The 18001-nt window shown below is 41.4% G+C and overlaps 1 protein-coding gene across 1 annotated transcript in view; it reads right to left on the reverse strand.

The window, feature by feature from the left end:
* The window catches only part of TAFA4 (TAFA chemokine like family member 4), a 373852-nt gene that overhangs the window by 207998 nt on the left and 147853 nt on the right, over nucleotides 1-18001 (reverse strand). Inside the window, exons 2-3 of the mRNA XM_082265571.1 lie at nucleotides 15161-15297; nucleotides 9659-9774 (exon numbers count right to left, since the gene is read on the reverse strand). Of these exons, the coding sequence (XP_082121697.1) occupies nucleotides 9659-9774; nucleotides 15161-15240 (196 nt within the window). The 5' untranslated portion in view covers nucleotides 15241-15297. The remainder of the gene's footprint in view (nucleotides 1-9658; nucleotides 9775-15160; nucleotides 15298-18001) is intronic.

An 18001-nucleotide genomic window follows, 5' to 3' on the forward strand; every position in this document is an offset into this window, starting at 1 on the left:
ATTATGCATGTTTTTATTGCCCAATTACATATCTTTACATTATTCAACACATATCCTTATTTTCATGTAGTTGCCAAACCAACCAGCACATCCAGGTCAGCTTGTAGGTCAGAGACATCTTGTAGGAACTTATAAATACATAGCCTAGTGTGCCAACTGCAAATACTGAAATGCAACTTTTAGTCCCAAAGTCCATGTCATTTACAGTAGAAATATGTTAAAAAGTAAAAGTCCCAACACTGAACTTTGGGGTACACCGCTAATAACCTTAGAGCATTTAAGGTATGAATCATTAAAGCGATTGTAAAGTCTCGTTTTTTTTTCTAAATACTTACCTGCCCTGCGCAATGGTTTTGCTGATTTTTTCAGTTTTTTCCTGACTGGCAAACTGACTTTGATTGACAGTCACGGGAGCCAATGACTGTGTCTCAGCCAATCAGGAGGGAGAATCCCAGATGGCCGAGGGACTCATGGACATCGCTGGACAGAGATGGGGCTCAGGAAAGTATTAGGGGGTGCTGGGGAGGCTGCTACACACAGAAGGCTTTTTATCTTAATGCTTAGAATGTATTTAAAGCGGAGTTCCACCCTAAAATTATACTTACCTCCGTCTTCTTGCTCCGGGTCACCTGAAAAATAAATGGATAATTGCAATTTTTTTTTTTTACTTACCTTGTTTAGAAGAAAATATACTTACCTTACTTCCTCTTCCTCCCCCCGGCGGCCGCGGCGAGTCGTCACTTCCTGGCATGCAATGATTCCTGGGAGCTGAACGTCATCGCTCCCAGGAATCGATGCGCCTGCACCGGCCCCGACGTCAGTTCCGGTCCAGGCGCCGTCATACCTTGCAAAACAGCTTCTGGGCATGCCCAGAAGCTGTGCAGGGATGATGCTGCGGCACCGGAAGTGACGACGGGGCCGGTGCAGTGCATCGTGGGACTGAAGAGGACAGAAGAGGACGCAGAAGAGGATCGCGCTGGCTTCAAGCTGCCCACACCTGAGATGGCAGCGCTGGTCAATACTTTTTCAAGGTAAGTATTTCTTCTAAAAGGTAAGTGCAACCCGGGACAGATCAGAGGCTATCCATTGTGGAATGCACTAGCCCTGACTGTCCCGGGGGTATTTTTATTAAAAAAAACTTTCCCAGGGTGGAACTCTGCTTTAAGATAAAAAACCTTCTGACACTCTCTGAATGGGGTCTTTATGTGCTGGATCAGGATAGAGGGCTGGAACACAAGCTTGAAAAAGGAGCACGCCTGTTATTTACATGGGCTCGGAAATGCGTTTCGGTCACTTCCGGTGATGTGACACACTCGCTGATGCGGTCCACGCTCGTTCCAGCCCTCTATCCTAATCCAGCACACATGTTGAGCCAGCATTTGGCTCCCCAATGACATTGGAGATCCAAAGGAGGAACTGCGAAACACAGCACTGCAACCCCAGCAGACGACCAGCGTGCCCAAAAACTCTCTACTGCAGGAGATCCCTGATGTGCTTGTTTGTATACACCCAAATGTGAGTGGTTTTATATTTTGTCTATTAAATGTCTACAGTTTTACACTTAGAAGGCGCCCCTATTTTTTGTCTTTTTCTATATGTGCCTGGAGAGTGATTCTGCTTCATAGAGGAGGTTTGCCCTAAGTTTTGGCCGTCCCTCTCCATCCCAGGATTATCAGCTGCTGAATCACTCAGTGACTTTCCCCTTTTTTGCCCATCTTCACCCTTGCCCATACACAGACTGACGGGTCCAGTATCGGCTGTCATAACCTTGTGCCAATACCATCCCATTATCAGGGCCAGGAAAAGGGGTGGGCAGGAGGGTGAAGTTGCCTTGGGCGCAATGGTTTATTGCAGGGATGGGGGGGCACCTTGTCCCTAACCCTAAGGGAAGGGGGGCGCAGTTTGGAATCCTTGCCCTGGGCGCTGGATGAACTTGTCCCGGCATTGCCCATTATGGTTCTCTTTTAAGGTGTTTTATACCTTTGCTTTTCCTTTATAAAATAGCAAACACTAATTTAGGGTTTGGATGAAAGGTTTAAGGTAGTATAGAATTTTTGGCATTTCTTGGCTTTCGACAAAAGCCCTCAAGTGTCCAAATTCCAAACTGCATCATCATGGATTACTTTTATATTACATACTCTGATTACACAATAAATTGTTCCAATGATAAACTTTCCAGCGCAGTATGAATTGCATCCCTGTGATTGGCCCTGAATTATCACGTTATGTTTTACTTTCTGCATAATGCATTGCAATCTTATCCAGAAAAAAGGAGGTTTTAAAACAAATAGCTTGCATCTGATATTTATTGCCATTGCTTTTGCATGCTGTAGGACTGTCAGTAGATTATTTAGTGTCACATTGGAGGTTTAGTTTGTATCAATGTCAATTTTATTATTTTCTTTCAGCAGACATGCACAGCAAACCTGTTGCCATATTTAAGTAAGACCCCCCCCTTAGGTAATAGCTCCTAGGATTTTCACAATGCAGAGTGATCATATTTTTTCAGTTAAATTTACACAGGTTTAAATAATATATTAAATAAAAAGCCGCACTGTACTTAAAGCACCCGGTGATAAGACATATTGTGCTTCATAAAATTACAAATGACTCATAATTTTCATTAGCAAGAGCAGAATTATGACTTGAATGAAAGAAGCTAGTGGAAGAGATTGCTGGGACCATTTCATTTATTGCCTTGTAGAGCCCTCTAGTGGAAAGAAAGAAAATAGCAAGCATTCAGGAAAAATATATAAAGCTAGGTTCACATACTGTATGTGCGATAAGCGGGAGCATTTTATTTGTATTTTTTGCTATTACTGTGCCCTGTGGACTGGAGCTCTGCAGCTCAAGGAAGTTTTTTAATGATAAAAAGAACTTTTAAAAAAATATTTATTACTGGGGGGTGCTTAGTTGGAACATAACACTGAATTATAGCATTGGAGAAAGTAAAATTAATATTTGTAGTTAAGGTAAGGTTACCAGATCTTCAAAATGAAATTTGGGGACACCCTGCTGACTATATCTCCTGTTACCTACACCCACAAAACCATGTCCCTATTAGTAACTACACCCACAAAATCACATCCCTTTTGTTAACATGCCCTTAAACAAATGATCATTGAATTTTGGAAGAATCGGGAGACGTTCAAAGTATAAAAATATAATGCCTTGGGCATCCTGAGGACAAGTTACTCACATTGCGGTGAATTGTGGGTTTGGCCAATTGCAGTAGGAGGGGCTTAAAGGAGTGTGGTTGAATAAAACCTGGGCCTACTTTGCTCAGGGCCAAGAGTGCATAACACACCGAGCGCAAGGGGCAGGAGTAAGTAATGCACACACTGCAGGAGTCAGGAGTAAGCAATACACAGGGGTCAGGAGTAAGTAATACACAGAGTGCAGAGGTCAGTAGTACTGTAAGTTATGCGTTTAGTGTTAAGGACAAGAGTAATGCTCAAAGTGCAGTGGTCAGGAGTAAGTAACACACAGAGTGCAGAGGTCAGGAATAAGTAAAGCACATAATGCAGAGGTCAGAAGTAAGTAATGCAAAGAGTGCAGAGGTCAGGAGTAAGTAATGCAGAGAGTGCAGGGGTCAGGAGAAAGTAATGCACAGAGTGCAGGGGTCAAGAGAAAGTAATGCACAGAGTGTAGGGGTCAGGAGAAAGTAATGCACAGAGTGCAGGAGTCAGGCAAAAGTAATGCACAGAGTGCAGGGGTTAGGAGTTAGTAATGCAGAGAGTGCAGGGGTCAGGAGAAAGTACGTAATGCACAGAGTGCAGGGGTCAGGAGAAAGTAATTCACAGAGTGCAGGGGTCATGGGTAAGTAATGCACAGAGTGCAGGGGTCAGGAGAAAGTAATGCACAGAGTGCAGGGGTCAGGAGAAAGTAATGCACAGAGTGCAGGGGTTAGGAGTAAGTAATGCACAGAGTGCAGGGGTCAAGAGAAAATAATGCACAGAGTGCAGGGGTCAGGAGAAAGTAATGCACAGAGTGAGGGGGTGAGGAGAAAGTAATGCACAGAGTGCAGGGGTTCAGGAGCAAGTAATGCACAGAGTGCAGGGGTCAGGAGAAAATAATGCACAGAGTGCAGGGGTCAGGAGAAAGTGATGCACAGAGTCTAGAGGTCAAGAGTAAATAACACACAAAGTACAGAGGTCAGGAGTAAGTAGCATACTGACTGCAGGGATCAGAAGTAGATAACACAGAGTGTAGGGGTCAGGAGAATGATGTACACAGAGTCTAAAGGCCAGGTGTAAGTTACACACAGAATACAGAAGTTAGGAGTAAGTACTGCATATAGTACTGAGGTCAGGAATAACAAGCGCAGGGGTCAGGAGAAAGTTCCACACAAGTACATTCTGTAGTTATATCTGGAACTCACTAGGGAAAACAATGCAGCCTAAGAAAATGTAAAGCTGGATACGCACTATACAATTTTCTTTAGATTTTTTTCCTTTAGACTTACCAAAACCATATAATATGAGGTCAGACCTAAACACTTTTAATTTGCATGCAATCAGGCAGGCCCTTGCACTACATAGTTGAAGGTGAATCTAATGGAAATCTATCAACAAAAGTTGTATAGTGTGGATCCAGCTTAGGTCTTGGTTTCATGATTAACACACCTATTACAGAGATATTGACTATAACAAGGACTGGCTGTAGAGAGCAACTAACATTTTTACAAATAGGCATTAGCCATTATAACTTTTTTTGTCCCTCGGCATAGAGAACACAAATGTCACACACAAGGTTTTAAAAGCACTTTAGTCATGCTAAAATGACCTGCTGTACTACTGCCTGAGTGCCCCCCTACTACTGTTGCTTGACAAATCAGGTCCAATATAACAAAACTGCCTACATGAAATCCTCTTCTACTAAACACACCATAGTGGTGTTTCCTGATGGTAAAATAAAGGCCATTTCTCCCTACACCACCCCGGGGCCTGGCTGCGGCTGTTACTTCTGCTCTTCCTAATGCTATGCCACTACAGTTAAACTGATGTCAAAGTAAAGATGGTTTCCAAAATGGGAGCAGCTGCCTAAAGTAACCAGTCAGTTTTCTTCTTTAAGGCCTCATGCACACTGGGCACTTAGCCCTGATTTATGAGACTCCGGCGTTTAGGTGTGGGTGCAAGGCACAGGCACACCTTCTATGCCAACCGCCAGCAGCCTGTAAAACTCTATGAGAGGCTGACAAATGCTGTGGATTGACAGGGCAGGACAGTGCACCTAGCAATATGAATGTTTAAGGCAGTATATGCCCAAGGACAATAGCCCAGAACACAGAACGAAATTTGTGTGGCACAATCACTGTGTGCATTTGCGTGTGTGAATATTGTTTTTTAATTATTATTTATTTTATTTAAAATTAAAATTTTCACTTTGGATTCTGTCACTTCTGAACCTAAAAATACTCAGAACTGAGTGCTTCCGGGTTCATTTATCATAGAGCAGATCAGGGAATTTTCTGTGATTTGTAGTTCCCTCTAGTGGCCTAAGTGTGATATTTTCCATTTTAAATCAATGAAAAACATTCAAACAGCACAGGAAATAGCCTAATAACATTGTTTTTTTTTTTGCTCCTTTCAAACAGAAAAAAAAATGTATGTAGCACTGTCCCCGTAGGGCTTGCTGTGTGATGACTTCTTGGGTCTCCTCTGATTATCTGCAGACAGTCACTAAGGGACAGTTCACACATCCATCCTTACTCCCAATGGCTCTTTACTCAATAAACAGTCTAGGGGATTTGGTGTTATATTTTTTTGTGGAACTTGGATGGGAGAAAGGAATAGTGGGATACACCAGCTTGAACTATCTACAGTAGATAAGGACAACTCTCAATTGGCCTCACCAGATTACTTATGTAAGCAGACACACTGATTTGACCATACTGCCACTTGTATGGAAGAATTAAGTCTTCTTGCTCTCTATAGCAGCAGACTTGATGCAACTACTTTATCTTCAGGACACTCTCTAGCATCCTCTTGACTGGCACCCGTCCACTGACTCTTCTAGCAAAAGGGGTGGCCCTCACAGGGCAGGCTCCATGACACAGATCTGTACTCACTGTATGCAGAATCAGATCCTTCCTAGTGTCTCCCTTCTAGTCAGCTCTGCAGGACATCCTGGTTGTTCTCCTCCACTACTCTCAGGCCCTCAGGTCGACCACCTAAAGGCTGCATGGCAGCTTCCACAGAGGAGGGGCAGCCACCCCCTCCCTCAGGAACCCCGCTCTCCAGCAAATAAAAACCCTGAGCACATGTGCCTTTGGCCTTTATACAGTATCCCAGCATGCACCAATGCGCTTTCCTCTGCCAATCACCAGGGCTGTAGTAAATGTCTTTGCACTCATTAGTCAGGTTTCCTCCCACTGTCCAATATGCCTCCCTATTGGACCAGTGTGAAGCACTTCAGACAAACTGAGCTGCACCTGAGCACAATGAGCAGACCTCACTAATAGAGCATGCAGCACAATTTACCAGCCCAAGGTGCTTTTAAAATAGATGTAATTATTTTTAAAAAGAATATTGAGTAACTTTATTCATTCATGTTTTTTTTCATTCCTGGAATTTAGTCTTAATATTTAAACCACAAACATTATTCAGTAATGAAAAGTAAAATGCAAGTTTTTTTCCAAAATACATTAAAAATATTCGGTATCCTTCCATTGTGCTTTAAAAAAATTTGTGAAGAAAACTGGCTAAATGTAATACCGCCTTCACTTCCCCTACTACACATGCATTATGCTAAGTCATTCCCCATCTGGGAGCAGAGCCGACTACAGTATGTAGCAGAGATCATTACACTGTAAGAAATTATACTAAATAATTCAGCTCCAGGCTCCATTTTACAGCCATGATAGAGTTCCTGCTTCAAAATAAAACTAAACAAACAGGTAACTGCTGATACAGAAAATACGCAGAAGAACAATGAGCCTTTTTACATCTTTTTGGTTGGATGAAAAAAAAAAAAATAAAAAAAAAGAAGAATAATAAAATAAGCTGGTAGGAAAAATAAACAATATTAGGAAATAAAACGAGATTATTACATTTTGAAGAGAATATACACACTGTTCTTTACAATTTTCTTCATGATTAATTTAAAATAAATAACTAAAATAAATTATGAAAATAATAATATTAAAAAAAATATATTTAGGATTAAAAGTGTTATGACAATTCATGTCTTTTTTGTCTAGTACAGCGCATATTTATTAGATTACAATTTTTTTTTTATATCTTGTGTATTATTTGTATTATTATGTGAGTGTATTTAGTAACATTTTTTTTTTTGTTTTTTTTTTTTTGTTTTTTTGCAATTTTGTATTTACAGTTGCTGCTGTTTAGGCAATGTTAAGATAGAGGGGTGTGACAGACATCACATCATCTACTCTATGTAGCAGCTATTTAGCCTTCTAACAATGTTGTGATCTATGTATTGTTAATCCTCTGATGAAATGACTGCTCTGTGGTCGTATTTTGCTCCATGGCTTTTAAGAATGACTCTTTCTAGAAGCAACTCTGTAAATCCATGATGGTCCATTTTGCAAGAATGTTTTTTTAGCAGGAGTGTATATTGTTAGTTCCTGGTTGAAGTATTAAATAATACCTATAAAAAAAACGATATTTATCCTTTTGCAATCCACAAGTGAGAAATAAAAGTCTGGTACGCCAGGGATTCAGATACTTGGGTTACTGCTTTGGTGAAAATACAGACATGAATATTAGGATCTGAGTTAATACCTAATTCAGTGGCTCAGAGGAGGGCACTCTCCCCTCAATCTGAGTTTATACATAGCTCAATGGCTCAGAGGAGGGCACTCTACCCTCGATCTGAGTTTATACATAGCTCAATGGCTCAGAGGAGGGCACTCTACCCTCAATCTGAGTTTATACAAAGCTCAATGGCTCAGAGGAGGGCACTCTACCCTCAATCTGAGTTTATACATAGCTCAATGGCTCAGAGGAGGGCACTCTATCCTCAATATGAGTTTATACATAGCTCAATGGCTCAAAGAAGGGCACTCTACCCTCAATCTGAGTTTATACATAGCTCAATGTCTCAGAGGAGGGCACTCTCCCCTAAATCTGAGTTTATACATAGCTTAATGGCTCAGAGGAAGGCACTCTCCCCTCAATCTGGGTTTTTCATAGCTCAATAACTCAGAGGAAGGCACTCTACCCCAAATCTGAGTTTATACAAAGCTCAATGGCTGAAAGGAAGGTACTCTACCCTTAATCTGAGTTTATACATAGCTCAATGGCTCAGAGGAGAGCACTTTCCCCTCATTATGAGTTTATACATAGCTCAATGGCTCAGAGGAAGGCACCATACCCTCAATCTGAATTTATACATAGCTCAATAGCTCAGAGGAAGGCACTCTCCCCTCAATCTGAGTTTATACATAGCTCAATGGCTCAGAGGAAGGCACTGTACCCCCAATCTAAACTTATGCATAACTCAATGGCTCAGAGGAAGGCACTCCACCCTCAATCTGAGTTTATACATAGCTCAATGCCTCAGAGGAAGGCGCTGTACCCCCAATCTAAATTTATACATAACTCAATGGCTCAGAGGAGGGCACTCCCCCCTTAATCTGAGTATATACATAGCTCAATGGCTCAGAAAAAAGCACTCTCCCCTCAATCTGAGTTTATATGTAGGTCAATGGCTCAGATGAGGGCGGTTCTCCCCTCAATATGAGTATATACATATTTCAATGCCTCAGAGGAGGGACACTCTCCCCTCAATCTGAGTTTATAGATAGCTCAGTGCAGTGTTAATTTCGTCGACTAAAACCGACTAAAACGTTTTCGTCGACTAACAAAATTCAGATGACTAAAATATGACTAAAACTAAAATGGCATTTTAGTCTTAAGACTAAAATACGACTAAAACTAAAATGGCATTTTAGTCAAAAGACTATAACTAAAACTAAATCGAAATTTGCTGACAAAAATTAACACTGGTGCATGCTCAAAGCATAAATAATAACATATTAGATTTTTCACTCCAGGACCAGCAGTAGTATATAATGAGTTTGGAAATTGTAGAGAAATACTTAAATAATGCATTACAAATTACAATTGAACTACACCCATTTGGTTATAGATGACTAAAATGAGTTTTAGTCGACTAAAATGTAGGGCGTTTTAGTCGACTAAATACGACTAAAACTAAAACACTTGCAGAAGACTAAAATAGGACTAAAACTAAAATGCCATTTTAGTCCTAAGACTAAGACTAAAACTAAATTGAAATTTGCTGCCAAAATTAACACTGGCTCAGTGTCACAGAGGATGGTGTCGCCTGGATCTTCAGTCTGTGGGAAGAGTCAAAGAGTGCAAAGCTAGTGTAAGTCTCTCTCACTTTAAAGCCCAGCATGCATACCACATGCTGAAGAATGGAACCCCCTGTAAAAATGTATTTCTAAAAAGGGAATCACTCATTTCTTATAAAAAAAAAATACAAAAATTAAACAAACAATTAGCTTATAACCTTAGAAATATGACCAAAAACCACTAGTGCTTCCCTTTAAATGTACAGTACGATATCAGTTGATGGTATTCCAAGACACTGTCGGCAAGCTTGTGGCTAAATGCTGGACAGGTTAATAATTGGTGTCAAGGTCAGACAATGAGTTTAACTACCTTACCTGTTTGCCCTCGGGAATGGAGGCTTGAGGCGGATAAGAGCTTACAGCACACCATTAAGACGTAGGCCAAAAAGAGCCAGTGAGACAGAAGCATCGAGTTGGCATAGAACCTCATCCTGAAAGGGGGACATAAAACAATGAATTTACTCTGCAGCCATTCAATGTAAAAGACAGTGGACGGTAAGAAGGCATCTAAAGCAAGAAAAGAGAGCTTAGTAAGGCAGGAGACAAGGGAAGTAGGAAGCAGAAGGTTCTCGAAAGTTAGTGGAGGGACAGCAGCCAGTTTGGGCAACAAAAAAAATAGTCAATAACGAAGTACCCTGACACTCAACATAAGACTTATTTTTTTTTATAGTTGTTTTAAAGTTACTTTGTAGAGTTGCAAAAAATGTCAGTGAAGTGGCCATTTAAAGCGTATGTAAGGTTTACTTTAAACACTTAAGGACCAGGCCTATTTCTGACACTTGTTGTTTACAAGTTAAAATCAGTATTTTTTGCTAGAAAATTACTTAAAACCCACAAACATGATATATTTTTATTAACAGAGACCCTAGATAATAAAATGGATATTGTTGCAATACTTTATGTCACACCGTATTTGCGAAGCGGTCTTACAAACGCAATTTTTTAAAAAAAAATAAACTTTTTTTAAGTAAAGTTAGCCCAATTGTTTTCTATAATGATGTATATATATATATATATATATATATATATATATATATATATATAGATATATATAGATATATATAGATATATATAATAGATATCCAACACGTCATGCTTCAAAATTGCGCACGCTCGTGGAATGGCGACAAACATTGGTACTTAAAAATCTCCATGGGCGATGCTTTAAAATTTTCTACAGGTTACCAGTTAAGAGTTACAGAGGAGGTCTAGAGCTAGAATTGTTGCTCTTGCTCTAATGATAGCGGCAATACTTCACATGTGTGGTTTGAACACAGTTTACATATGGGGGCGCAACTTGCGTATGCATTCGCTTCTGCGAGTGAGCTCGGAGGGATGGGGCGCTTTAAACATTTTTTCTTATATATTTTACCTTTTTTTTACAATGTCACTGAAAAAAATCTTTTTGATTAGTTTTTTTTGCTATTACAAGGAATGTAAACATCCCTCGTAATAGAAATAAGCAGGACAGGTCCTCTTTAATGTGAGATCTGGGGTCAAAAAGACCTAACATCTAACTGAAAGAAAAAAAAAAAACGGACCCTTCAAGGCTGTATGACGTGGCTTCAGTTCCCCCAAGGCCATAGAGTCGAGTGGGGGCCATCTTGCCCTCCCTCGACTTCCTGCCTGGGACATGGAGGGATCAAATCATTTTCACTGCTACTGACAGCTCCAGTAAGCGGGAAAAACGACCGGGAAGCGTTGGAAGAGGGGTGAGCACCTCTCCTGCCACCCATAAAAGTGAATCCGCCACTGGGGCCACTTTTATGTGAAAGAGGACCGCCGGCTGAGTAAGTAAATACTGGGGTTATGGCAGCTATCTGCTGCCATAACACCGGTATTTAACATCAAAGTACCTACGTAAAACTGCGGCGGGTGGTGCCGAAGTGGTTAAAGGAGTTGTAAAGTCAGGAAGGTTTCTTATCTTAATGCATTCTATACATTAAGATAAAAAGCTTTCTGTGTGCAGCAGCCTCCCCAGCCCCCCTAATACTTACCTGATCCCTATCTCTGTCCAACAATGTCCATGAGTCCCTTGACCATGCTGGGACTCTCCCTCCTGATTGGCTGAGATACAGCCGCAGTGCCATTGGCTCCCGCTGCTATCAATCAAAGTCAGTAAGCCAATCAGAAGGGGGTGTGGCTGAATGGCAGCTCTGTGGCTGAATGAACGCACGGAGCTGCAGCTCGGCTCGGGTGCCTCCATTGCAAGCTGCTTGCTGTGGGGGCACTCAATAGGAGGGAGGGGCCAGGAGCAGCAATGAGGGACCTGAGAAGAGGAGGGTCCTGGGCTGCTCTGTGCAAAACCAACTGCACAGAGGAGGTAATTATAACATGTTTGTTATTTATTTATATTTTTTGAAACAAGACTTTACAATCACTTTAACTATTTCATCTATTACTGTTCATTTATTAACAGCGAAGTGGTTGACACTTTGCTGTCAAAACAGCCCTGGCCCATTGAGGCATGGACTCCACTAGACAAAGCATTACACTGCCTCGGCCAGCTTGCCTTCTTTCCATAGTGCATCCTGGTGCCATCTCTTCCGCAGGTAAGCAACGCACAGGTACATCCACATTATGTAAAAGAAAAAGCATTATTCCTCAGACCAAGCCACTTTCCTTCTTCCATTGTTCTGTGGTCCAGTTCTGTTGTTTATGTTCCCGTTGTAGATGCTTTTGGCTGTGGACACGGGTTGGCATGGGCAACCAGACCAGTCTGCGGCTACACAACCCCATACCCAACAATGTGCCATGCACTGTGTGTTCTGACACCTTTCTTTTAGGACCAGCAACCCGTGTGCATCAATTAGCCATGGCTGTCCATGAAAATGTTGTCAGTTCGCTGATTTTCCTTCCTTGGACCACTTTTGGTAGTTCCTGGCCACTGCAGATGGGAAACATCCAACAACAGCTGCCGGTTTGGAGTTGCTCTGACCCAATCGTCTAACCATTACAATATGGACCTTGTCAAAGTCGTTCAAATCCTTACACTTTCCCATTTTTTCTACTTTCAACACATCAACTTTAGGGACAACATGTTTACTTGCTGCCTAATATACCCCACTCACTTTCAGATGGCATTTTATTGAGATAATCAAAGTTATTCACTTTACCTCTCAGTAGTCATAATGTTATAGCTGATCTGTGTATTTCCGCAGTGTCCATTTTAAATAGCACTGAAAAATGACCCTCCTGGTTGCCAGCCTATTAATGACTGAGGTGAGCCATCATCAAATGACTTGGTACACAGTGTACAGAGCTGCTTTTCACTGCTCTGTACCATGTGAATGCTGTGATCAATACCAAATGTAACCAGTATAGTATTTGCATTGCATAATATTTACATTAACATTCTGTTGTAGAAGGAAGGAAGGAGGAACAAATGAATAATTCATTAATTCGTTTTTGATTAGGGTATCAGTAGATGCAAGGTTGTGGGGTTGTTTTTAACTCTTTTACCATCCTGCAGTGGCCTGTATAATACCCGTCTCAACTTCCCTATCCTGCACATCTGTACATTAACTATTTCACCTTCATCCTCGCACTGCATGTGATCTGTATGTTAACCCCCTTCACCTCTTTTCTCTGTCTATGACCTATACATTGAGGATACACTCTTTCTAGTGCACCATTCCTAAGCTACATCTTTAACCTCCTCAATATCAGAATATTTTCTAATTTCCAATATCACTTTGGAGAATCTACTTTCAAGCAAGCGATCATTTTTGGGGTATTCGATTATTTATTTATTTTTTTATATTTTTTTGGGTAATTTTTGGTCTTTTTTCCTTTATGTAGTAAAAACTGAAAAGCCCAGTTGTTATTTAGGTTATCAATAAATAGCAAAATAAGTCTCTTTCTGTCTCAAAAAAAATGATATAAAATTCATTATTCAGTATTGAATGCCCGAGCAATTGTCAGTCAAACCTCAAGACTGAAAACTGAACAAATAGCCCTTACATTACATTGCAACAACAAAAAAAAAAAGATAATTGGCACAAAATTAGAGCTCACAGTGTCACCTCAACAGCTGGTGGATAAAAATGAGGAAGGTGGGGAGAAAGCAAGGACAGTCAATCTGGATGCTGCTCACTGTAGCGGCTGCTAGTGGAGGAGGTAGAAGCAACTCTGGAGAAACAAGAAAGAGGAAAGCACAGCGCCTTTTAATTGCAGCAATAAGGCAACTTTAATGTGGGTATAATAAAAACGTACTCACAAGGGTAAGCTTGGTAAAAGCATATACAATCAACTGGGATGTCTGAACATCGCAGTCCCAGGGGTCTTGGGTGGTGATATCCAGCGCTGGCTTTCACAGGGGAGGGATTCCTGGGAGGCGTCCGTGGTTTTCCTGGCCTGTGGAATGCAGGGGATCAGCTTCAACAGACCATGACGTAACTTCCTGGTCATGATGTAAAGATTTCATCGGTGACGCCTTGCGGAGCATGTGCTCCTGAAGAAGGAGTGCATGCTCCACAACGCGTCACCGATTACATCTTTACATCGTGACCAGGAAGTTACGTCACGGTCTGTCGGAGCTGATCCCCTGCATTCCACAGGCCAGGAAAACCACGGATGCCTCCCAGGAATCCCTCCCCTGTGAAAGCCAACAGGGATATCACCACCCAAGACCCCCAGGACTGCGATGATCAGACGTTCCAGTTTATTTTATATTCTTTAACCAAGCCTGCCTTTGTGAGTACATTTTTATTATACCCATATTAAAATTGCCTTATTGCTGCACTTAGAAGGCGCTGTGCTTTCCTCTTCCGTACATTACATTGCACATGACATTACAGGCCAGTACTGAAGTGGTTAAAGTGACCCTTTCCTTTGCGCAAGCAGACAAAAGTTACTTCATCATGCCCCACAGCAACATACAATATACTGATCTTTTTCACCCCACTCTGTTCAGCTGCCATAAGCTGCATAGGAATGTGACTTACTCCCTTTCTCCTATGTGACAGCACTGGTACCTTGTGATTGGCCCAACTACTTCCAGCGTGTTGAGGAAGGAGCCCTTGGTTCTGTGTAAGCTCTGACAATTTGGTCTATTGCTTACAAATAACTTTTTTTTCCCCAGTCTAGGAGGGCAAATGGATCAGCACTGGAGCAAGAAAATGAGCAAACACCCTTGCCTGCATGCCTGAGCTAAGGGCAGATGGATTCCAGGAAGTAAACGCTCAGGATAGCTGCAGCTAGAAATGCTAAGAGGGTGTTTTTTAAAGTAATTTTCAAACAAATCAAAGCATGGAGACATGGATAGATGAGTGAGTTTGCTCTGAATATTAAAAATTAATTAAATTGCATTTTTAATTTATGGTGTTCAGATACAGTTAAGTTTCGCTATACTGTAAGTGACCCCCTTACATTGACCTGCAAGGCAAAAGTAAGGGGTTGCTTTACTGTAATGTAATGGGTGACCTCATTGGTCAGATAGAGGCTAGGCAAGGACCAGAGCCAAACTCGAACTTTGCAAGAAAGGTCAAATTTGCATATTCTTTTAGCTGTCGGTATCTCCACGTCTTCTGATTATTTTTACTGAAGGTGACCTTTGCTTATTCATCGTGTACTATTTGAATTGCTTAGGTTTGTGACACATTTTGCTTAGTCCTAAATCTGACCGACAGCAACTGCTTCCAGGAGTTTCTATAAAAGCTACAGATGTATATTCTTTGGCAATGCATGACGTTATCCTGCAGTGAATACAAACAACAATCTTCCAGCCGCAACAGACACAACCCCTATCCAGTCTGTCACTCCAGAGAATCCATCTCCTTCACCACCTCTGTATCTACAATTCCAGAAACTTCTTACCTTAGGGGCTTTGCAAGAATTTTATTCCAGTCAAACACAATTATTTTTGTATCTGCTTCAAAGTTGCTCCAAATTCCCATTTGCAGTTACAGGTAACAAGCTCTGCATCTCATAAAATATCTTCCCCCAGAAGAGACCTACAAAACAAAATAGAACAGATAGCAATTAAAGGTTTAAACTATAATGTTTGCACAGCTTTCCTTCCCAATATCATTGTTTAGAATCAGTATCGGGAGTTTCTGTTTAATGAAAGTTCATCATTGTAAATGTTTCTGTATTGGTTGTGGCCTAATGGATGAGCGCGCTTTATTTTCTCTGTTCTATTGAAGTTACTCCCTCTTCCCCATAATGCATCTTCTTTTTGTGGCCATGTTTAGGTTTATGTCTACAAAAATGCATACTGAACAGTTAGTTGCTCATTTGTCATCAGTTGGCCCAAATGCATCTGCAAAAGCTTGAGGTGACTGATAAACATGTCATCATTTTCTTGCCAATTTAGCCATTAATTCCCAGATTTGTAGCCTATATTTGTTGACAAGCCTAGGCAATTCAAACTGAGCATATGAAAACAAAATACATTTAGTAAACATCCCATGTCAAAACACTTTGTGAATTAGGTAGCTAAAACCATAAACAAATCTTGACTTGGTCAAACTGTGCCCTGCCCTTTACCGTCCTGCCAAGCCTACCTGGTCTCCTAATGTGATGGCTGGCCTCACTGACCAATAGTCCAAAGAGAGCTGGAGATGAGGTACTGGACACAGATCTTTGACTTGTAGAACTAGAACATTGGTTCAGCCATGGATTCCGCAGCTCTCCACAAAACTGGGGATCCTTTAAGGAATAGGGGGTCATCCATATTGAGAAAGCCACATAGCCAAGAAAGAGCACCAAATGATCATCTCATAAGTCCAGGGCTGGCCCAGGACATTGTGCTGCCTTGGTCCAAGAATGAAATGCTGCCCTCCCCCCCCAAAAAAAAAATAAAAATCACGCCCAACAAAAGGCCCACCCAATCCATTATTTTATATAAATATAAATATTATATATATATATTGTTATCTTCTTCCATAACTCACCACTGTACCGGTCAACCAAACACCCACTGTCTGTCCCCAGTCCTCCTGTCACTCCTGTGTCTGCCGTGCCCACCGCCCTAGAAGATACAGCCTGCCCTGTGTAAGATGGAGTACGCTTATGTCTGACGTCATTGCGCACACCATGGTCACACGAGGAACGTTCCTCGGAGGAGACACTCCACCTTCTCATACTCATCAGTTTGCACTACGGGTGGCAGTATGAGATGGGGAAATGCTGCCAGTAACACACTAAAAACTGATGAGACACAAAACTGCTAGAAAAAAAATCTTGGGAGTCAGTTTGTCGCCCCTCTCCAAGTTTTGCCTGGCTCACTGTAACCAGTGGAGCTGCATTTCATTGTTAAGAAAATTTAGTTTTGGCAGACTGTAGTCAGTGCGGCTGTGTTTGATTGTTCTGGCCCTTTCTGTGTTTCAGTGGCTGAAGGATTACCTGCTTCCCCTGGGTTGGTCTGAAATGTTCTAGAAGTTAGTGGGCAGGAAGAGCCTCATCAGCAGCTGAAAATTCATACAGCCCTGGCCAATCTCTGGGGAGGTGCCCAGATGGCGACTGGGAGTCTGTATAAATTCTCTGAGACTGAGAGCAGCCAGGTCTTTTTCCCTTAGGGGAGATCACAGTCTATTGGGGGCTAATAGCCCTCTAGGCCATTCTGCCATATGCCTGTGGATTGTCAAGGCCTCAGTGGAGCTAGCTATTAGTCTATGTTGCTGGGAGTTGTTGAAATTGACTGAGGGACTGTTGTCTGAGAATTTAGTCTACTACCACGGGGTGAATGTGTCTGGTAAATATTGGAAGGAGGCAAACAATTTTCCAAGGGAATTAGTGAGTACAGACTGGTGTGAGAGATCCTAGAGACTGTGTGCTGTTGCCATCCCTCTTGAGCTCGAGTCAGAGTGTTTAAAGGGGACATTGTGTCCTGTGTCCTGAAGAGCTTGATCTATTTAGTTTTTAGTAAAAGGACTTTGCTCGGACTGTCCAGAGAGGAAGATTATTCTCCTCAAGTTGCTACTACAAAGCTCAGTCCATCCTTTATATGTGCAAGGATTTGGCTCACAGTTTTACATAAGGCAGTTCAGTGTCCTTAAATTGTTACTAAGCGTTGCTGGAGTATCCTACCATTACTCACTGCCTATCCAAATTCTTATTAAAGCATCAGAAAATGATGTTAATGAGCCTGAAGAGTGATTGGAATTGTGCACTTGGCTGCAAGGAAACTACTGGGAAAAGGGACCCTGGCATCTACATAGCGGCTCCTACGGGAGTAGCGCTACATTTATATACACAATTCTACATTATAAAAATAGGCATTCAAATAAACACAAAGGGAAGAGAAATACCCCAAACCAAGACACAGACAACAATAAAGAGTTATCTGGTCCTAAACCTTCTCCAAGGCAACCAAAATTTAAAAAAGAAAAAAAGGTTGGTTTGAGTTGAGATTTAAATGAAGGTCTAGGTAACCTAATCTTTTCTTCATATTGCTTTATTTGTAGCACTCTTGTCCTAAACAGGGCTGCTAATAAATATATAGCTGTGCTAAGCAGTAGCTGGCCTGTAGTCTTTGTGATCATTGGGTTTCCTCCTAAGCCAGGTTTAGCTGTGGTTTCTCCCTTTTATCAATGGGTGGCACTGTTACTTTTGTCATTAGTATGATGAACTACAATGAATTCAGGTTATGAATATGTATACTTTTCTCAGCCAATGAGACTGGCCGCTAAGAATGCTGGGAGAAGGTATTTATTT

Source organism: Pelophylax lessonae, assembly GCF_965119305.1.
Source record: "Pelophylax lessonae genome assembly, chromosome: 8".
Taxonomy (NCBI): Eukaryota; Metazoa; Chordata; class Amphibia; order Anura; family Ranidae; genus Pelophylax; species Pelophylax lessonae.